The 24,879-nt window shown below is 29.1% G+C and overlaps 1 protein-coding gene across 1 annotated transcript in view; it reads left to right on the plus strand.

Annotated features, from left to right (window-relative positions):
* The window catches only part of LOC147066270 (dual specificity calcium/calmodulin-dependent 3',5'-cyclic nucleotide phosphodiesterase 1-like), a 92,331-nt gene that overhangs the window by 15,700 nt on the left and 51,752 nt on the right, over positions 1-24,879 (plus strand). Inside the window, exons 3-5 of the mRNA XM_085955744.1 lie at positions 9,490-9,664; positions 14,367-14,480; positions 18,979-19,023. Coding sequence (XP_085811870.1) covers positions 9,490-9,664; positions 14,367-14,480; positions 18,979-19,023 — 334 coding nt within the window. The remainder of the gene's footprint in view (positions 1-9,489; positions 9,665-14,366; positions 14,481-18,978; positions 19,024-24,879) is intronic.

Raw genomic sequence — 24,879 nt, forward strand, 5'->3', positions numbered from 1 at the left:
TTATACATGATATAGCCTTAAAACGTACCAGAAAAATTCTTAAATTTTACATTAAACTTAAAAAGACTCACGAATATATTTTACTCTGTAAAAAAATTGGTTTTATTTAAAAATAATTTATTAATTCCAGGCAGATTCTATAATGTAGTGTTTTAAAGAACTTTTATAGTAATAGAAACTTTGTATAGTTCGATGTCTGTTTTTTCATACCATAATACAATTTCAACTAAAAAGACAACTCGTTTCTTATCACAAACAACAGTGGGAGGGAAAATCGAATATTATTTCACTGTTTTCCCTCAGCTTGCTAAATGGAGAGATTGTATAAAAGTATATTTTATATAAGTTTTCACCCTCTAAGCCCCTGGCATGCATACCGCGCCGACTAGCTCCTACATTTTATATAATTGCTTCTGTAAACGTGCATGAATTTACTGGAACCAATAATGTGTAAATTAAACTATCGCGATAATAACTGTTTACACGCAAAAGTCTCGCTAATCTCACTCTTCAAGCGTAAGCGAGACGCGGTGTTGTCATTGTATGGTATTATTCGATAGGTTGAAAATTTGGTAAACGTCAAAATGCTTTACACGGTGTAGTTCGTATTTTGTCTGGCAAGTTCCAACTATCGCGTGAAAATTCAGATGCTGTTGAACTTTTTTGATCCATGAATGCAATCTTGCAACTTTCACAATAATACGTATTTACACGTGCATTTTATTGTTATGGTCGCGATAATGCATACTGTCAGCAGTAAATATATGAACTTGTAAACGGGCTATATTGGGATCAGGTCATAACGGCCAGATATTATAGTGGGTGCGCGCGGTAAGTCTTATTAATTTTGATAAAGTCTCAAATATGTAATTTGCACTTTACTAAATAGGGTTTGGGTCAAAATCCCGAAGGCTGGAATCCCGAAGACCGAAATCCCGAATGTTGAAATCCCGAATGGCCGAAATCCCGGGATTAAGGCTTTCGGGATTTCGGCCATTCGGGATTTCAGCATTCGGGATTTCAGCATTCGGGATTTCAGCATTCGGGATTTCAGCCTTCGGGATTTCGTCCGGCACCCGGCCAATATTATGTTTTACATCTCCCGCGTGTGAAGAGGCCACACTCATTTTTTTATAATTCGTAAATAACCTTAGTTTTTTTTAAATATCTAAACTTGGTTGCTGAAAAGCAGGATGAGACCGAAATAGTATCAAATACTTAATTTGGTGAAAATTGAGCGCAAAACTAAAATAGCATAGCCGGTAGGTAGATAATACACATGCTGACCCAGAAGCCAATTGAGTTTAGCGCTTCGTAAACGATTTGTCTTGTCTTTGACTGACAGGGGTTAGAATTGATTGTGAACTCGAGTGTAAAATTTTGCTCAAACAGAAAATATCTTTCAGCTATCCACATAAAAATAATTTTGGCTGCTACATACAGTACTATTAATATGATGTATTATTCGATACTTCTAAAACAATTATATCTGTCAACACTTATATTATTGACGCGATATAACCATATTAAAAATAATAGCCAACCTTTTAAACAGAGACACCGCCTTTTTAGTCTATAATACTGCATACATTCAATAGCACGATTTTAATACAGAATGTTTAGTTGACAAAGCGATCCATTCCTAGTATACATAAGAATAGAACAAAGGGTTTGGACTATAACGAAAGGCGTTAATTTTTACACTTGATACCGATACTAAAATATTATATTGTGGTTAAATTGGTAATAAGAATTAATAAAATTGCAAATACATTTAAACTAAAATTAGCCGTTATCCTGACACCATAATGTAAAAATCAAAATAATAATGGCCACTACTTTGGTTTTAATTAGTAAGATTTCTCCTGTTTTTTTTTAAGGATCTTGAAACAGTTTTGATAGTGTAGTTATTAGAGAGTATTTATTCTCAAGGTCGACACTTGGTTCGGTAGGAAACCCAGCAGTCCAATATGTTTTCTAAAATTGGTTTAATATGTATAAGTACGAGTATATTTCTGAGGCTGCTTTTCTAATAAATGTATACTTTTGCTTTAATTTGTGTTAACTGCCAGTTGTTGATGGAAAGATGTTGTAAAAATTAAAATAGTACACAATATTTAGTACATTTTCCACTTAGTTTAATAATAATCTGGACCATTTTCATCTGTTTCAATGACAGATTGTCTCATTAAAGGGGAAAAAACTAAGAAGAAACTAACAATTAAAGAGAGTTCAATTCTCGGTGAGATCTCAATATATTTAGTGATTTTCTCAAAGCCTGGGTGTTTGTGATTGTTTCTCGTATATTACTAAATACACTACTATTTCACAGGGAGTCATGACCTATTGTAGTGTTAAAAAAGAATATCTATATTTTCTAATGTAAAAAAGTAGGTTATACATATTATTGTATGTTATTTTAATTATTTATTTTTATATCGTGTGCTGGTTCTGCCTGGATTAGGAAACAATTTAATTTAAAAAAATGTATATGAAAGAAGTTCCGTAAAATTATTCTATATGATCAAGGTATTACTTGCGTCCATGCATTATTTTCAGGCTATAAACTCTACCTATATAGATGATGTAAGTTAATAATAAATGTATGGTATTATTATATTTAATGGTTTTGAAAACACATAAAAATCAATTTCCGTGACGTAATTGCTTTTTTCTATCTTTGGTTCCGTCGAGGCACCGTAGCAACCCGCTTTGCTACGTCATCTCAGCCAATCGTTTACTCATTACTGCACAATTTTAATCCATTTTAGATCGATGATGCCTTCGTTATTAGCAGCGCCCCTACATGGCAGGGTCGTGATTTTTACTTTGGTCGGGTTTTAACAGCTCCCCGTGCAGACATATTTCACGCGTCATATAAGTTTACGACCACTCACGTCCACCGAGAGAAGTTTTCTCCTATAATGCTTCTTTGTGAAAAGCGAAGAGACGAGGTTGGTCTAGAAGGCCATTTTGCTACAGAATAAATACCCCGGAATAAGCTTTCAAAGTAACGTAAACCACTTCAAAGTTAAATAATCTATCGTCTAAATGTAGCGTCGTAATATAGCCATTAAATTCACAATAAAAAGTATACTGAGTATCTAGTACTCTAACAGGTTAACATTATGTATTTTACTTCAACTATTTTTTTATTAAATAAATGATATTTTAAATTTAAGAATTAATAATGTAGTTTTCGTTATTGAATATATATTTCTCTTAGGCATGCTTACATACTGTAGCATAAAGTTTAGAAGGGATCTTTATTTAACTTCATATTTTTTCCGACGTTAGTCGCCTATTAACGCGGCATAAATTTAAACTCTCCCATTCTTAATAGCGACTTGTGTATCTTAGAAATCGGGGGCATTCCTTGTTTGTTCTCCCAATGTGCAGAACTAACCTGCCATTAGTGAGGCCAATTGGGAGGGCACTAACTATGTTTAATCAAACTGTATCAGATATTGATATATTCCACTTAGCTGAGGGTGAATTTAGGTGGACGTTGTTTTATGTTTCTTTAAGATAGGGTCTATCAACTTAGTTCACTCTGTGTGCTTCCATGTACTTTTATTTTATTATTTTATTATTTACTCATATAACCTTGTATTTTTATTTAAAAATTGTTAACACTTGCTTTATGTCATGTCATGGACACTTTGAATTTATAAATTGTCATTTTCATTATTAAAAATAAATGAATTTTAATAATTTGGAATACTTACATATTAAAAAACATTTTTTAAATTCATTTATTGGATTCTGATCCATCGCATACTTATTATTTTACAAAATATTCTTCTAATAAATATATATATTATAATATTAATACTGTCAATCGAGAGTACTTGATGGAATTTGAATTTAAATCCATTAGAATATTATATTATATATCTTAGGTCCTCCAAATTATTTATGTATAGTATACTCTGGTGTTATGACGTTGCTTATGTCATTAATTTTTAATAGTATACTAGACTAATAAATTAGACAAGTTCATGAACAGTTAAGAAAAAATAAAAAAAAATCAAATCAAAATTATTACTTTACATACTTTCAAAACCTTCTGATTTGTTACAACATAAGATCAAACTATTTTTCAACGTCTCGTGTCTCTTGCATTGTGAAACCTACATAGTGCCGTATTCTCTGGCGTTGTGGCCACGACAAAATCACTTTGGATCGGTTTTAGTGACATTTGAAAATACTGGTAAACAGGGTGCATATGAAATTTCTAACAACTAATAAATTTATTATATTAATATTATATTTATTTTAAAGTGAGCTTTAAGTGAGTCAGTGTGAGTGGAAACATATTGGATATACAGTAAATAAAACTAATCATCATATATTTCAATTTCATCCACATCCGTTGTACTATCATCGTCATTAGTGTCCGTTGTGTTGATAATTAGATTATTACTAGTACATTTGTCCAGATATACCAAACAGTTTTTAAAGCAACTCCAAATATAACCGACACTTCGTTCACAATATCAATTTTACCAGAAAGTGCGTTTTTTTTAATCTGATACATACTGTATACAACTTCATTTGATGCCGTTAATCTTTTTGTTGTATAAACGATACATAGTAATCAAAAGAATAGTTTTGTCGAAACAATTTCAAATGACAAAGGAACTAAATTCTCCTTTCTAACAATTTTAAACCAAAACTAAGATTGTTAAATCAGATTTCCTCCGCTCCCTCAGAAATCAAGCCAATTGATGATAACTAACGATTTAAATAACAACAATGTTATTACATATTTTATAAATACTTTCAAACAATACCAATATATAAACAATTCGACTGCACTGTCAGAATAATCAGATAATAATCTACATTACACTGTTTTTAATATATTATAACGATAAAATACCTGCCTATATTTTTGGAACTTCTGGGTCCCTCTTGGTAAATGTAAGGTCATTCGGTTTTCTGCCTTACGAGCGAGATAATAATCTTAAAACAGTTTACAGCTAATAAAAACATCAATAATTAGATTAACAGCTTTAGTGCTAGACAATGTAAGACTATCTATATGTATCTACATAATATGAAAATCACAATATTGCTATCATTACTACATACTTTAGTAACATTTCTTTATCATATTCGGATTTAGAATCAGACGGTCTGGTCTGTTGACTACTTCACAGCGGTTGCAAATTATTATGAAATATTTTAAGTTCTATTCTATAATAGTTTAATAAAAACGCATTAAAATATTTTTATTCTAATTTTTAAAACATATACAGCAATTATCTGTAGTATGTTTCTATTTTAAATAATGGCGATGCCTGGTGTCATCAAATTGAAATGATTTTTGTACAATGAAAAAAAAATGAGAATTCAATTTGACAGCTAAGTACTTATTTTATATCAAAATTCTCAAATGCGTCAAATAATTAATAAAGTACAGCACTTTATTGTGGTCAAACAGGCAGAAGTTTTCTTACTAATAGTATAAGCAGCACATGCATTCATAAAAAAATACATAAGACAGATTTACAATTATTATTTATCGGGCACTTATAAAATGGTCATACTATAGATTCAACCCATACCATAATACAAACTTGTAAATCTATGTGACAAACATCACTGACTTAATTGTATACCATAGACAAAGTTAAGATAAATAAATACCAATCCAGAAATGGCCTAATTAATGTGGATGTTAACCTATTTAATACGCCTTTCCTTGAACTGTGTTAATATTCAATAATATTTTAATCTATGTATGTATGTAAAAAAAAAAGTTATGTTCAATCAAATAGCGTCGGATATCGGTAGGTATATTGCATTTGCACGAAGATCTACTTAGGTGGACGTTATTTTATTAATTCATAAGATATTGGTAAATAAGTAAGTGGACTGTATTGGATTTGTATGATGGAATAATGGACCCCGGGCACTCATCTGATGTTGTCGGTGGCACCACTTAATTTACTCACATTGTATCAAATAATACGTATCGTTAAATATATTTTTATATGTTATGAACTCACTTAGTGATATATGTATATATTTTAAGAGCAAGTAAATATAAATATTTATGCACTTAAACATTTTATTGAAGTTTTTTGAATATTTATATTTTTGCGTCCTTAGTCAAAATGTACAATTTACCTACGCTTACTAATAATAATATTCAGATATATAAATTGGTTTAAATATAAATCTTTGCGAATTCTTAGTATTTTTATTTTTGTATTTGATAGGTAGTGACATATGAAATTTTTCTCTCACGGAAGCTTCTTTGTATCTGAAAAATCCACTTCTGCAAATAATATAACGCTGGAATAATAACATGCATACATAGATACGTCTTGTAGAAAGGAAAGTATAGCAGAAAAGCCGTTATTGAAGAAACGAAAAATCCCTAAAGGATTTGAAATAAGCAATAACCTTTTCCTGGGCTAAAGGTTTTCTTTGAGAAGTGGTAGAGTTTTTATTTGTTTTTATGTGTTTTCAAGGGGTTTCCGTGGTGTCTTCATCATAATAACGCGATACGCTATTTTATACGAATTTAATCTAAAGTTTTCCCTGTGGATCTACGTAAGTAGCTCTAATGAAAAAATACGAATTTTCTTTGAAATGGTTTTCCCAAATAAAATTTCCACGAAATTACCTTAAACTTTTTTTGATTGTATTGTAATACATTGCTGTGTTTATTTACATCTGTTGTTTCATTACAATGGACGTTTTATTAGCAGACCAAATAATGAGAATTGATTGTTATTTTGTAAAAGTTTAGAAATTTCAAAAGCAGGACCTATAAACTTTTTGGTATAGGTACTTAATGCCGTAGGACGTTAAATACCTTTAAACAATTTTACTTCGCAATATTTTAAAATATACCTTATTTAATTTTACAATTATTGAATTTATAATATTCTCTCACTATTTCATCTTAAATACAAACTTTTTTTTAACGTATTCAGGTATTTATTTTATTTTATTTATTAAGGACACAGACAGTTACATTATTTATAAGTATGTATAAAAATAGATTAGATAGAAGATATTGCAACTAGCAAAGTTTCCATATATAAATTATAATATAGTAAAGCGTAACAAGATAATTATAAAGTAAGAAGAACATAAAATAGAAATAATATTGATAGATATTATAGATGAAAGAGTAACATTTTTATAATAAATATATATATATATATTATGTGCATTAATAATTATTTAAATGTATACATATGAATAATCTTAGATAGAATAGATACATACATTTGAAATTCGTTTAGTTTCAAATATACAATTTTTTGGATATGTCGCGTTTAATTGAAGCAGGTGAATAATTATTAAATGGATCAGCAGTGGACAAATAAATATCATAATTTTAACAAGAGCACCGAATAATGGAATTTCGCGTATTATTATATATAATTATATATAATATGTAATTATAATCACTACGATGGACATGGTACAAAGATTGGTTTCGCGTAAATCTTGATGGATGATGGAAACCCACCCTTTGGAGTAGGTTTGGTGAGTCAACAAAACCATTCGTAATTTTTAAAATAAAATGCTGGTCAGATAGAGAACATCAACTTTCCAAATATGGTACCATGAAAGATGCAGTGGTTGAAATAGAATTTGCTCTGCCGTTTCTGTTATTATATAAATCATAACAGTTAGCTATAAAATTGACGTGCTTTCGAAAAATATTATTTTGTACTCCTTCGAGACGCTTGATGTATGTAACGTACTGTGGATTCTCTACGACAGAAGCAAACGAACTCGAATATATGAAAAATAAATTACCTTCAGTTGATCCTAATGGTTTAGAAATTCCGGAGAATAAAACCTAGTAATTTTAATGCTTTACGGATAGTTTCGTTAATAACTTCATTAAAATCCATCTTATTATCCATTATGACACTCAGGTTATGTATTTTTGAACTGCGTTTCAAGAGTTCGCTTTTTATTTTGTATATATTATTATATTATATACAGATAGGTATGAATGGTAGTATTAGAGCATTATGTATCATGATGTATTAAATTCTACACATTCAAAGTTGATATGAAAAAAAAACTAATTCACCTGAGGCTTCAACCTTAGCATTTATCTTGACTGCATAAGGTTAGATAGCAGCATGTAGCAAAAAGCTGACGATACATTAAATTGAAGGATCGATCACTCTTTACGTACAATCTTCTACTTATATAAAATATACTTGTGCAAACATCGTCAACCCTGACGTGATTTTTTTTTCTTTATCATAATTCTATAAAGTATACTTTTAAACATAAACCTCTCACATTTTCTTCCATTGCGTATGCTCCTGTGCTTTCCGCATCCAACTCAGTTTGGCGGCTCTTCTGATAGCATCCAACATTTGCCGTTCCAGGTCTCTATTCTAGGTCTATTCTTTTCAGGTCATTACCATCTGCTCATCCATTCTACTGACGTGGTCGTTCCACTGCCACTTAATCCTTGTGATGTGTATGAGATTCGTATTTGACAACGGATATAGTCATTTCTGATTTTATCCCCCAATTACATGTTTAACATTGATTGCAAACTATTATTTCTTTTGAATAAATCGAGGTTCTTGCTAGAATTCATATAAATATAATTCAAAGCATAATTCCATGAAATATAAATATAAGACGCCACGTGACGTGTAATAGTCATAAATTAATAAATTGGGGTATCTTTGGAAGCTAAACCTGAATAATTAGTACACCTTGTAGGATATATGTATATGTCATTATGGTGTACTGTATTTTCTCATCTAAAAATAAAATGAACTTATTTTAAAAAAGAAAGTATTAAAATCACGGATATCTATGAAACAAATACCACTATTTCATCGTGCCTAATAATAATGTGATTATGAAAGATTTTCGTGAAGATCATGTAATCTACAGATTGCACATCCTGAATTCTGCATTTTCAAACTTAATACGTCCGGCACATGGGCCCTTAAGCCGATAGATCAATGTGATAGTTAACTGATGACAGTTTTTAAAATGAAAAATGTTGCTTACTACGTTGTGTTCTGTGAATCTTGTGATCTTTTAAAAAAAACATTTATTCCGTTGTTTCTTTGAGAATATGTTTATCGCATGGAAAAATACACACATAGCTTATATGAAATTTTAAGACATTAAGACGAAATGTACACACTTGACTCTGAATACATTCAAAAAACAAAGAGCCATAAGCATAATACTCGTATTATATTATTATGATAACGTGTGTGTATGAATTGAGGCACTACCGGTGCCTCTCTAGTAAGGATTATTTCGAATACTGTGTCTGGATTTTGTTTCAGTGAGTAGGTGTATTATCTTATATTGTCTTCTACGTCATCCTGCCGCCACATTAGTGAATGAATATTATGTTCCATTTTTATTAATGAAAATTTCATTATACATGGACGATAATTTATTATTATCGTAAAAATGTGTAGTAATGAATATATAGTAATAAGCTGTTTTCTTTATTTCCAGAACAAGGATCCTTGACAATAGTGAGAAGGTCGAGCGGCAAAAGGCTTGGTAGGGCACCGTCATCGCCAGGGTGTATTTCCGCCCCTTCAGACTTGGTCCTCGATCAGGTGGACCTTGCTACTGATAATTTGCCTCCAGTGGATACGCCAGATGCCTGCGATAAAGCTGCGCTGAGGTTTGAAAAATCAAATTACTATTTCTCTACTATTAATAATATTTATAAATCAAGGAATTAATTTGATTTACTATAAGTAATTTTTCTTTTTATTATTTCAAGTCCAAAAAGATCTTTCTTTAAATTCATTATAATTAATTGTTTATAATAATTTATTATTGTTTATAATACTAATATCTATAACACCCACGGTGGCCGCGCGGCTTAAGGTTTGAATCCTGGGTCTGGCAAGTACACATATTGTTTTTCAATTTGTGTGTGAGTCAGGGTATGGACCTAATAAGTTTTACAAGTGGCTGATATCCATTTCTCGTGAAAAACAAAAAATCTGTTAATGCAAACCTCTTTCTGTGGAGGCCCACATGATCTTATTAGGATCGGATATGGTTGAAAAAAAAAATAATAATTTTAAAAGCTTTCTCATTTATTTAAAATACGCCAATAGGTAGTCAATTTACAGGTCATCCACAGACTGAAACCGCATGCGGTTTTGAACCGTCCGCCATACTAAACTTATAATTTCTGTTCATATAAATATATTTTCACAAAGTATCAAGCACCTGATCGTACCCGTTTTTATACCATACACTTACACTTGCAAACTTGGTAAAAAATATATTTCCATGAACAGAAATCATAATTTTAGTATGGCACACGCATTTAGTCTATGGATGGCCTCTTAGTGTGGAACTAGGATACTTGCCAAAAATGGTTATTTTTATAGTGAAACAATAATTATTGAAACCGATGATGAGATCAATACATTGCACTCTCTCGTCGAGGGAGTGGTTAAAGTTTATATCGCGACTTGCGATTTAATGATATTATATCAGTTAGTTGCCACGGTTTGAATGAGGTGGATTATGATTGACGCAGTATTTGCTAGATATTTATAATAATAATTACAATATATGAATTACGTACCATATTATTTTAGTTATAATAAAGTGTCAATTTCATTCTTAAATAGTTTGAAAATGGATACGTCTTCCTCAAACAGTTTCATTGTCAACTATTCTTTATGACACGTATTACCATATTTACTACTATGTTATTGTTACATAGATAAATTAAGGTTTGACAACTAGCCACAATATTGCAACAAGTTCAGACACTTTAATCGACTACATAACATATTTTTATAAAATACGTGATTGAATTCGTTGATTTTTTTCCTTCTATGGATTCCTAAGCATTTTTTCAACCTATTAGGTCGATGTGGTATAATTTACAATAAAGAATAGCATGTGAAATTACAATGTTTGTATGCGGGACGCTAGCAACAGAAAAGTTTTTTTTTAATATAAGTACCGACCTGTATCGTTTTCCGATAATTAAATACAGTATTTTCCCAGCTAAAGATTTCCTCTAAACAATAAAATCTGGTAATCATTTGGACTTATCTTGATGATTACCAAATTTCTATAGAGCTTACCACAAAAGCATAAGACCGTAAATGACACTCATTTGAAATGTGAACGATATATACCACTTAGGAATGATTAAAGTATACTTACGTACAACGAGACGAAGAGATTACTTTCCCTTAAAACCTTCTGCGTCTGTAAGCTTCGTTTACTTCTTTGCATTTTTTTATATTTGGATTCAGCACAGAAAAAATCTTTTTATGCGAATAATTTATTGAAGTAATTTGAAAATTTATGTTGGGTTATATTCAATACAATTGAACTGGCTTTGTAAAAATACAAACGGCACTCTGGCGTAGAAGTCAAAAATTTTGAAAGTCATCTCAACTTAAACAATAAATTCAAATCCTTTATACGGAATCGGTGAAGGTACACTTTTCAGAAGGCAAGTACTACTCTACTTTAACTTAATAAAATTCAAATGATTTTTCGTGCCGTATTATTTTAATCTACGTTCATTTTTTATTAAATGCATAACATAACCACTGAATTATAAAAAAAAAACAATTTTTTTCCAAACTATCGCTGTCGATGACACGCTATTTTAAAGGTTGCTGTCTTTTTATCACAGTACTTGACGACTTTGTCTCTAACATTGCACATATCTTAGTAATAAAAATACATACTCAATTAAAATAAAATAAAACACACTTTCTTTCATTGACTCTACAATCTTACCCGCCCCCATACGTTCAATAAGCGATATGATTGTTCGAATCTGTTTAGCCTAATATTTTCTCGGATTTTTCTAATTTCAGATTCAAGTGTATTTAAAATAATATAGTTTATTGTTGCCTCCATCGTATCTTGTTCATTTTAACTACCTATGCTAATATAACATAAGAATCAATCTGATTTAAAAACTTTTAATTTTTTCTATCTGTTTAAAGTGTTGATATTCTGTAGTTTTTAACTGTGTATTGCATATTTTTAAACCAAAATCCGAATTAGTATGTAATAGAAAATATTTTCAAGTATTCTGTTATCTCATCTTGTGACATAAAAGTACTATTTTATTGTAAGTACGCGTCATATACTCCTACAGAGTAATGAAAGGGGTTTTATTTTTGTGTTTAAATATTAAAGCTGTCCTAAATAAACAATGAAGTCACGTCTAAATGTCACGATGGAAATTGTGAAATGTTTTATACATAGTAGGACGTATCCAGCAATGGCGTTGTCATGAATTCTCTGTGTATCATTTGACAGAGAAATGTTAATCAGTAGCACTAAGCCAAGTTATTTATATCTCAAACTGTCATCGTTAAAAGATTTCAAATAATAAAACATTTGGATATTTATCGCAAACTTTCATAATAATCTCCTTGATATATTATATACAATCTAACTATATCTATATAAGATACTTAAAATTAGAGTTGGGTTTCGGGAATTCTCGATAATTTTTCGAGATTTTCCATCCCGAATCTCGAGAATTGAAATTTTTAACATTTCAGGAAATCCCGGATCTCGAGAATCTTTTCTCGAGATTCGGGATTTCTTTATTATCAATTATTAATTGAAAAAACGATTTTAGTATATGAAAAAATTGGACAGAAAACACAAAACGTTCAAAAACGGATCGGGGCATCGAACACAATTAAGCCAACGTCGACTCAAAATGAGCGCAATTTTTCCACATCAGGGATTTTTGTGTCTCAAAAGCGTACGCGTTTATCAGACGCAGCGATTGATAGTCTGTGTTTTTTGAAATTCTATTTTAATCAATTAGTAATGTTTTGAATTATTTTTGTTTTCGTACTTCTATTTTTTGTTTGTCTACTAACGTAAATAAAAAATTTGGAATTTGTTTGTTTTTACACTGATTTTAGATTTTTTCACAGGTTTTTTTTAAATTTCCCGATATCTCGAGAATTCTCGAGAACGGTTGTCTGGAAATCCCGAATCTCGAGAATTCAAAATTTCATCATTTCGGGAAATCACGAATCTCGAAATTGAGATTTCCTCAGGAAATATTCAACTCTACTTATAATTATTACATGTATCATTGTAGGTACTTGACAGTATTATAGATATTGGTTGCGCCTACCGCATAGAGTAGAAACTAGAATACATCCCTTTTATTCCATTAGTCATGACATGTGTCATTCTAATAGTTTTTTTTACCATGTCTGATCCTAATAAGATCATAATATGGGTCTCCTCAGAGTGGAGGTTCGTATTGACAGATTTTGTTTTTACGAGAAATAGGATGTTAGCCACTTGCTCGACCTATCAGGTCTATACTCTGACTCACACGCTTATTTAAAACAATACGTGTACTCTGCCAGACCCAGGATTCGAACCTGGAATACATGATATTAGCCGACGCATAAGCCGCTCGGTTATCGTGGACGTTCTATCTAGCTATAAGATATCTAATATTATGCTAAGATTATGTATGGTTTAATGGCCATACTCAGGATTTGAACCTGGCACCCACGACATTATAGACCGACGCTTAAGCCGCACGGCCATCGTGAGTGTCGATATTTAATAATAATATCTAATAGTGTATAGTTGAAATAACTACCTATCAATAATATCAATAACTCAAAAATTGTAAGGTAATCAAACATCTTTTCCAGGGTTTTTTAAGAACATTATTTTAACATAATACACTGCGTAAAATATTTTATAATGGTTAAGTTTAAAAGATGGATAATGATCAATGTATGTTGTTTTATATTTCCTGTATTTTATATACCGAACATTTTTAAAGAAATTGTGTACACAAATTGTGTAACTACAATCAATAATTTAGTTCATAAATTTCTTGCTGTCTTTCATTTTTAAACGAGCTGTCACAACAGTGACCCATTGTATCCATAATAACTGAAATTTCAGTAAATCTACTGATATTCAAAATGTTATTTAAGATCATAATTACGTGTTTGTTTAAATATACTTTTGAGGATAATCCCACAACTAAGGAAGTTATAAACAATAACATGATTTGAAGGCCACTAATCTAATAGGCATTCATCAAATTTTATACATTTTTGTCAATCTATTAAATTTTGACAATTTCATCAACCAACACTGCAAAATACTATATACCATAGACTAAACTTTGATAAAAAAGGTAATACTTTTTATAAAATACTTATTTCATACAATGTAGACTATTATATTGAAAAAAAATATATACATACGTAAACTATTTTTCATAAAATCAATAGCAACATATTCAGCCCTAATTACTCCCAACCCCTAACGATTTATTGTGAGTTATGAATAAATCATACAAAATTATAATTACGTCTACGTTACAGGTTACGATGCCTCCTGCGCCAGCTTCATCGCGGAGAAATTCCTGCCGAAGTTCTACAAAAGAATCTCAATTACGCTGCAAGAGTTCTAGAAGCCGTTTTTATAGACGAAACCAAGTAAGTTCTATTTCAATTTAAACAGTTGTCATGATATAATATATAACATTCCTCCATAATTTCAACATATTATTCTATATTCCAATATTCTTTTCAGGGATGTCTTTGTTTTGTGTTTTATCAGTTTATTTTATTTTGAATATAAATATTTGCAAAGCATAGTGGGCTAATTTAAAATAAAATTTAAATCAGTTTTCATTGTAAGGCTTCGTTTGAATGCTATATTATTCAATTTATTAAAATTTGGCAATGCCTTTGTTGTCTTCGAATAACGACTTCATTTAAAAATTTATAAAAGAACAACAAAATATATTCTCGAAAAAACAAATGAATTTCATTATTAACTTTATTTACATTCGTACTAATAGAATCACCAATATTAAACAAAAAACAAAAGTAAGAAAGGAGATTGTTTTTCCCTTGTATTTTCTTTGAAATTTAATATCTTTTATATGGACATATAAATAATAATGATATACAGCTTAATGTTTATATGAATATATATATACTGGGAATGTGTTGTCTGTAGCCATTTGTTGTGGAATACCTGGAACTAATCGAAGAGTCAGAACTAATTGGTTCTAGTGGCTCGAAGAATTTTGGTTTCTTCCATTACCTTGTTATCCGTGGGCTCTTCACATTCCCTGCATTTAAAAAAATCTTTCTTTTGTTCGAGTTTTTATTTTCAACGAAATTTCGTCGAAAACAATCAGAGCTTATTTATTTTATTTTTTATTAATAAATATTTGAAAAGACTTTTCTTTTAATGAATTCTAAATTAACTTCGAAATAAAATCTGGAGATATTGTATTTTTTAATTATATTCTCATAGATATTGAATCTCAAAAAAATGTATATATTATCTAGAATATTTATTGGATTCAAAACTAGTAACATTATAGTATTAAAAGTAATTGTGTCAAAATAATTTACTTACATACAACAAAGTAAGATTTAAACAACTGAGAATCTTATTTTTGAAAAGATAATAATTTATAATAACAAAATATGTATAATAAATTATAACACACGTTATAATTATATTCACATAACGATTGTCTAATAATTAATATTAATTATGATATGATTTAATTTGTCTTGAATACTTGAAAACTATAATAATTGAAAGTCATAATAAATGCCGTACGGCGTGTTTTTAATTAATATCACAAAAAGTTACAAGCCAAAAATTATCCCTCAAGTATTGTTGCTGTGAATGACAGGGACAGGGATGGGGCAGGGGAGGGGGAAGAATCAGGTCCAGCGGAAGAAGGCACCCCTGAGCATCCTCCTGCAGCAACGACAGTCGCAGTCCAGAAACGAAGACTTAGGACCCCAGTCTGGGCAAGGTCTCCGCCAAAACCTCTACCAGTTTACCTCCTTTACCAACCGTCTTTGTGGCACCAGCCCGTGCCATGTCGCATCTTCTGCATATCATATTTATTTATTTTAACCGAGAGTCTCGCCTCCTGATGAATCCACCCCGAGATTTGCATAACATAGGTATACGAAGAGAATGCTGCGAGGTCTTTGAAGATATTGAAAAAGTTTTCACTTTCTCTACCTACTACAAAACTTTATCCACCAGAGTTGTGTCGACATTACTCTTCTTTCTGTCTATCTACTAACTCCACTTTTCTATCAAATATATTACATAATTATACCGTCATTGAAAGCTTTCTTTATATATCTTCGAATTCCCATCACTGTGATGTACATTAGTCAACACTGTTTCTTGGCCTTAATAAAACTGTTTTTTCCATTTTATTTTATTATTATTCAAGTAGAGTTATTTTCTGTCATAGGAACTATAGTATACTCGTATACAACTGTGTTTAGCTGAACGTGGTCATTACTGTGGAGTTCGAGTTTTGAGTCTTCTTACTGTAGAATGCCAACTATTCTTCCTTCTTTCTATACAAAAACTAATGCAAGAATTTTCGCTATCTACTTTATTTTACATTTTTACTTTCATCTATCAGCCCCTTCGTAAAGCATGAGTTAAATACTATATTGTCATATTAATGTTACATGTTTTATTTGTACAGTTTTTTAACTACATGACCAGATTTCGGTTATAATACTGTCAATACTTTTCGCTGCAAAATGAATATTATACTTGAGTACTTAATTATTTTCTTCCCACCAGACCTCACATGTTATTTATGTTCCTGCCTTCTGAAGTCATAGCTTCTCAGCATGGGTTTATGAGTAAAAAGCCGCACTGTTACATATATTTCAATCTATATAGGTCACAAATAAATAAAAAATACATTATTTTATTCATATTATTAAAGCACACTTATTGATAATATTGCAAGAAGATTTTTATTACGTAGAATTAGTTGATTATAATTAGCTCTTAAGATAACAATAACTAGTTACATATATTTAGAAAATTCAAGCTGAATTAATTTAGTTGATCAAAAAAGTTTTATCATTTACAGAGTGATTGGTATAAAAATAAAAAAAAAATAATAAATCCATACTTGTTCAATACAACTTATTAAAACTTGTTCCAAAATAATTACTTCTGTTTTTTTTTGCTATAAATTGTCATTTTAATGTTAAACCCTTGATTTGTTTAGGGAATTATGTATTTTTCTATTTAGTAATACATATTGAAATTTTACGCTCCAATACAAAATTACCTCAAACAGAAATAAAATAATGAATAATCCCAAAAAGAGTTAAGTATTCAACTTTAAAGGTAATTAACACAATTAACTTATTTTTTTGGTAAATTATAAAAAAAGATCTTTTTTATTGATAGGCATAATTTTTAAATTGTTTTCATAATAACACTGAGGTATTTGTCAATTAATTTTATTTTGGTCTATACCAAACGGTAATTCAATATAATTTCTGTTATTCACGAACAATGTACACAAGGAAACAACCGAACAAAATAATCTAAAAATAAAATAAATTCGTATATTAAATTTGTTGGTTTCTTAGACCCTTTTCCTTTTTCATTTTGTTTTTTATTAATACCTACATAATTCCTTTTCAATTTAATAAGAGACTACCACCGGTTACGCTGTATAATATTAATATGATTTTAGAGACAAATAATATACAGCTAGTTTTATAATAATATTAATCATTTTAACACAATAAAATTTAGATTTTTTATATTATAATAATCAAAAGACATAAATATTCACTCAATATTACCCATTTATACTTACGTTTTTTTTTTTAATAAATATAAGAAATGAATTTTGAATGAAAATGTTCTTTCGTCATTTTTGAATTCAGAATAATATTTCTACTTAGATTACATTCATTTACCAGAGTACCATAAAACTAGAATACATAGTCATAAAAATAAAGTTATTCATTCATTTAGATAAGCATTAATCTGGATACATTGAACATTTTCCTAGCATTTTGAGCCTGAATATGTTATCAATGCATTACCGTTTATATGTGTACAATTAAAATTTGCTTTGTTCCGTAAACAAACAAAAACACAACTTATACCGTACCGTTAAAATATCAATATCTTTTGATATCTATAACAAACGAATTGTTTATTTTGCATTAAAACGTAATACGCTTTTTACGTCGAGTTCAAATGTACATTTTGTTTGAATCAAAGTCTAAAAACATTGTCTGATTTATGGAACAAACCAAATCGAACTTTAGTTTTATACTTGCGATAACTCTAAATCTTGTTTGGCAGATACAACTCGCAGTACACACAATATCTTTCTTCTGTGACTAAAAAAATGAAAAATTATAATTTTAAATATATGTAGGTATTTAAAACTATAAAAATACTATTGCGGAATAGTCTAGAAAAATATTTCAATAAAATATACTAATAGTTATTACTGTCAAACATCGCTTATTAAACCATCACAAGAAATAATTCAAATAATAAATAAATGTCTTAGCTTATTTAATTCACTAATTGTATATACATACCTACACAATTTTACAGTTTTAAATACGTAATGTTGATTATATTCTGTGATAAACATAAATAATATCTTAGTTTCTGTTTTAGAATTTAAATCCATCACGTTATTAAAGTCTTAATCCTAAAAATACTATAATATTTCCAGATAAATCGCCTGTGTGTAAAAGTTCTATAATATAGTTTATAATATTCTGTGTTCAAAAGTTTAATCTGTCAAACATGACACAGAGATATTTCAACGTTTAAAAAATATTTCGTAGTATCAGAGAATGTTTTTGGCAACACATAATTAAAAGTCCATTAGTAAATTATATCAATATTTTTTCATGTAGAAATCTTTCCATAACATCATTTATTGTGTATAATAATAATCAAAATACATTCATTAAACTTTAGATCCAGGATGTCAATAAATTGTCTCTGATACTACCATTCACATTATTATTTATTAATACTATGTGTATCATACTTGTTGAGAGTGGTTACTGTCATCATATTCTTAATTAATATTGTGTCGTTGTATGTACACGTCCATTATATTTGATACACCATTTTGGTTGTAATTTGTAGACCAGTGGTGCCAAGACAGCAGTCGGCTCCGTCCCTCGTCTTTAGGTGTGTCAATGTTATCGAGTCCCACTTTTGGACAATGCTTGAGTTTATTCATTTTTATTTATTTTTCTTTGTTTGTTTATAATAAAAGTATATTTATATGGTAATCAGATTGTAAATATGGTAAGCAAAATTAAACACACACGTAGCATTGCGAAAACTTCATTTAAGTTTACGTATCCATTGTTTGATATCACGTATATATTGCAGAACAATGAAATTGTATCATTAGTCTATATACGTATTATGTTATACTAATTCAAAATATAGTATGTAATGTTTACTACTTAACTACTTAGTATAAATGTAATGAAAATTTCTCCACCGTATATATTTTATTTTTATAATTATCGTCAAAATGACATCAATATTATTTACTAATAAATATTATATCGTTATCCCCGTAACACTGCCAAATAAATTAGGTTATAATATTCTTATGAAATTGATTTTTAAATTTAGTATTTTTTTATATAACTGGATTGAACTACTTCTTCTATCACTTAATATGGGCAATATTTAAGTATATTGCAAATCGCAAAAAATAAGATAGTGTTCTCAAATAGTTGTAGAATCCAAGATTTTTATGAAGTTGAGGATGTGATCAAACGAGAAATAAAACGAAAAAAAATTTAAATGCACGCGTGAAAGGGATGGACGAAACTATGACCCCTAACAATTATGGTGTTTACGGAACACTCGGCAGACCTCCTAAAAGATGAATAAATAACACTGGGACTAGAAAAAAATCGATTAAAACAGTATGAGTATTTGAAAAAGAAACATATTATTCAGAATATTCACAAAACACCGTAAATCGAATTAACTCGTTATAGTTAGTACTAACTGTTAACATCATAGTATTATATTCTAATAATACAAATATATAACACGGAACAACCACTTGTGTCAAAAGAATTGTTGTCTATGTCATTACAGTCTAGCTAGATCTTGTTTAGAAAAAAAAATTTGGAGAGCTTTTCTGAAAACTTTATAATTCAGCGTAACTTGTGACAACTTTTACGTAACTGGAAAATTAAATTGCATTATTTTTTGTAGGGTAATTTTAATAATGAAAAAAAACCTTGTTTTGATTTTATCATTAATACTAATTATATAGACTTAAAAATTCATACTTTTTTAAATATTACGACAATTAGAACTTTTATATAAAAAAGTAATAGATAATTATAGATATGTTTTGGTCATTGAATCAATAAAGTTATAATATAGCCCAAACAAATACATACAAACGTTGTGCCTATGCAAATGAAGGCACACACAAGAAAATAGATCAAACCTAAAAAAGGACAATAGTTTTGATTTGTCATACGTGGAGGTAATATTAACTGACGTCAACGAGGTGTAGTTGACATCCATTTGTCTAAGCCTAAGCTATACGGTCCTTGTTCTGGATCAATTCAATTTTTTTCTAGACGTGGGATTCATAGCTATATCCACGTCTACAGAAATGTGCACCCCACCATGGAAATAATTAATACGTTATCATCATAAATGAGGATTATTTATTTCCAAATTACATAGTTGTCAGCTTGACATACTAAAACAAAATTGTGACAAAATGCAACAATATTATAGGCCATCCATGGACTGAAACCGTATGCGGTTTCGAACCGTGTGCCATACTAAGCTTATTTTTTCTGTTCATGGAAATATATTTTCACAAAGTATTTATATAAGCATCTGATCGTATCCGTTTATACGATACACTTACACTTACAAATTTAGTGAAAATATATTTTCATGAACAAAAATAATAAGTTTAGTATGGCACACGGATGTAAACCGAATACGGTTTCAGTCCATGGATGGCCTCCTAATAAAACACAATATGTGTAAACTGTATGAAAATAGTTTTTACTGTACATTTAAATTATAGTGCTTGGAATAGCCTGGCTCTATAGGGATGAAACAAACCCCAAGTATAATTAACATAAAGTCAGTCAAAATATAGTGATATACTATTATTACAGTATAAAAATAATAAAAAACACATTTATTTTATCATTATTCTCATTTTGCGGTTCGCTTATTGAAATATATATTTTTAATATTAATTGGGCTACGTTCTATTTCAAGCAATATGACGCACACACCTATAAATACACCAGCATCAATTTTGCTGTAAATTGATATTGTTTGTTACGTGAAATAGAACAAGTGCATTACGTTGTTTCCGAGTTTGCTTTTAAAAGCCCAATAAACTTTGAACATTCGTGATATTCGAAGCTTTTACGTTATAATGTAATATATTATTTTTATTTACATATTAAGCTTACAAACATTGCTCAAACTAATTATATTACTTTTTAAATCGTACCTGTATATTTCTAACTTATACAATCTTGTTTTAAAACGTTCTACTTACACATTTTAAAATGATATTTTAAATATGTTTAAAAATGTGGTATTCAGTATTACAACTTACTTTTTAATAATTCGTCTAGTATAAAATTGAATGTATATTGAGAATTAACATTATATTTATTATTTTATATTTATGAACAATTCCGAATATTCACAATACTTTATAACATTAGATTCTTTATTATACAATATAAACAATTATTTATCTTAAATCGCGTGTTTATACAGTGTTAAATAAAAAAATAAATAATTATTTATTATTTGCCCGAACAAGATCGTCAATAATAAGTTTAGGTTATCAGCTGACACTAACGATAATTTAGTCAGTAATAAAATTTACCGGTAAATAATTATAAAACCGTTCATTTATTATTTGGCAGTACCTCAGCGTAGCTATTGTCAATAATTCGCACGAATCATAGACGGAATAAAAAATCAAACAATGAGATCACTTGGCTGGACTGTGAAAAATGTGAGTTCAAATCCAACTCGATACAACCGTTTTCTATGATTATTTTAATAGGTACCTACTTCTTTCTTAATTATATGTTTAATATTGTTAAAGAAAGAAGATCTTTAATTACTCGTTAGTATGCATTTATATAATAATACCTATTATATATTTCAAATTTAATTTAAATGGAAGTGTATAAAATTTATAATATAAGTTAGAATATAATATATTATATTCAATTTGCTTCAAGAACCCTCAGTTGATTGTATTAATGTATAAAAGTTAAAGCCGTACGTGTGTGTTTAATATTGCCCGTAAGCTTTTTGAAGTTCTAACAACCTTATTGCGGGGTTCCTCGTGTATATTATTTCCGCTCAGCTTTGTATGAATACTTTGCATGGCAAAGGTTTGGTTGTGAGCACGCTTTTAGTGGTTTTCATTGGCAGCTATAAAATCCAATGGTTTGTTGTAAATAGCTGAAAATATTATTTGTACAATTAAACATATAACGTGGAAAAACTATACTATTAAATCAATCAAAATTGCATTAAAATTAAAAATATAAGTAACAATTTAAACTTTTCATTTACTGCATGAATCTAGGGATTATTTTACAAAAGTTTCTTTATAAACTGAAATTTTTATAATAATATGCATATTTATTTAGTATATCCATTAAATTGTATTATTACTTCATAAAATATAACGATAAATTCAATAAAATGCTTTTTACAACAGTCCATTGTTTTTTTAGGAAAAATCTATTTGATATTTATTTTCAAAGGATCAAAAAGGGTCTGTCCTAATCCATATCCTAATAAATATTGTCATATTTTTCATTGAAAATAATATGACAAGAGATAACATAGTATATTATAAGATATAGTATATTATGTTTACAAAATACTGAATATGATATTATACATACATATTATAGGTACCAATACTGTTCAGGCGTATTTTAGTAGGTATTTCATAGTAGTTAATTTATTTCTACTGTATATATATTATACTATCTGCGGTGTGCAAAAAAAATCTGCAAAGAGTAATTATTAAAACTTTCAATATATTATAATAAATGATTATAAATTTAAAAATAAGGCATTTATTGATAATAAAATTTGTATTATGAATTCTAATACCTACCTACAATAGTATTAGAGTTATTAATAGTATTTCTACGTTACTTCCATCCGTAGAGTCAACGCTTTACTTTGAAAGCGTAGACCCAAGTGTACCGACCCTTCTTGACCTCTGTTTTATTTGTTGAGCTTGTATAACAATTATAACAAAACCTTTGTTGCAAAATAATATAATATTTATTATGAACATAAGACTGGAGATATTTTATTTAAAAAAGGTAAGTATGCCCCGAGTTTTTACGGTGTTTCTGTATTATGGTGAGTGTTATTTTAAACAAATAGTTTATTTACCACGTTACCTCTACAAAAACGCATTATTTAAAATAAATGTTACAATAAATACTAATAAATATATAATTTTAATAATTAATATTAACAAAAATATTGTGGAAAAAGTGCAGGCAGGAAGTAATAGGTGGCAATTACTATGCGACATGTTTTAATTAAAACCCACTCACACTGACGTTATATAAATAGAGTCTATATTTAACCATAAAAAACATGCAATGAAATAGTTTTTACATATTTTTTATACAGGGTGATTCTAATATTAGTGATATTTTATAGATGTGAAATATTAGTTGTGAACAAAAATATAATATGTGACCGAATGCCGCTTTCAAAAATACCAAATAACTAGAACATATGTTTTAGTAAATACCAATAAATATTTAAGGTCTATGAAATTAATATGAAAGTTTACGTAGGCTAATTATTTTTAATTACGTCAATAAAACCCCAACACAAATTATTGGGAAGTTTTGGCTTATTTAAAGATTACATGCAACTGTCCACTGGGTTTCGATTTCCCGATAAATTTTTGTAAACTTTTATAATAAATTTAAATATTTAGGAAATAACTATTACAATTGAGTCAGCTACTCTATATGGAGTTTACGTTATTTGGTATGGCTGACTTTGTGGAAAAACGGATATCGCGGCAATTATAATTGCAGTAAGCTATTTACTGTATTTGAAATAATTGGACACTACGGGAAATGGATATTAAAAAAAATATAATTGCGTTTCGTTATTTAATATCACCGGTCAATATACTGAAACGGATTGATTTGTTTATCCCCAAATATGCAATGTAGTTTTTGGTGCACTAAGTCATCCCTCGTAGTATGTATAGGTAAATCGTTTTACAGTGGCACCATGGGTACGGCAAATGCGACTTGCAGTTGTATTGGTATTGTTTGCTAGCATTGAAACAGGCATTGTCGCAAGCAATTCAAGACACGCGCAAATCGCCACTGTAGAATGATTTACCTATACGAGTAGCTTCAATTAATTATCATGATATTGGTCTCGAGTCTTAGCTCGCATAGTTGACGCATGCATTATACTTTCTTGTTTGGATTATGTAAGGATTAAGCGATTTCTTCTGGATTACCCGGTATTAGTGTGGTGATTTTTCCATACTTTAGATTAGTCAGTCTCTTGCATCTAAAATAAATGTGTCTATTCCAACCTTCCATAACTCTACTAATTATATTAATCCTAATTGAATTGAAGATTTTATTGTCTCTACAAAAAGTAATTAATATTAAAGCTTTGTCTTTAATGAATCAATTGTCTAATAAAACAGGTTATTTATTGTATTTTCTCGTTTAATTACAATATATCTATATTTTTTTATCCGTGCAATTTTATCGTTTTCACATAAACTAAGTAAAGGATAATAATATGAATCAAATCTTGCATTTTAATACTATATAAATACGTAAAAAATCGATTTTTAAATAAAAGTTTTGTTGTTAGCCATTTATTTGTAGAATAACGCATTTTTTATAAGTAGGTAGATGAGAAAAAAATATCAAAATGGTTATTGTCTACTCATTTTTACATCGTGATATATTTATGTAGGACACT

Source organism: Rhyacophila brunnea, unplaced genomic scaffold (assembly GCF_057557595.1).
Source record: "Rhyacophila brunnea isolate RB1 unplaced genomic scaffold, BYU_Rbru_1.0 scaffold_5, whole genome shotgun sequence".
In the NCBI taxonomy this organism is placed as follows: domain Eukaryota; kingdom Metazoa; phylum Arthropoda; class Insecta; order Trichoptera; family Rhyacophilidae; genus Rhyacophila; species Rhyacophila brunnea.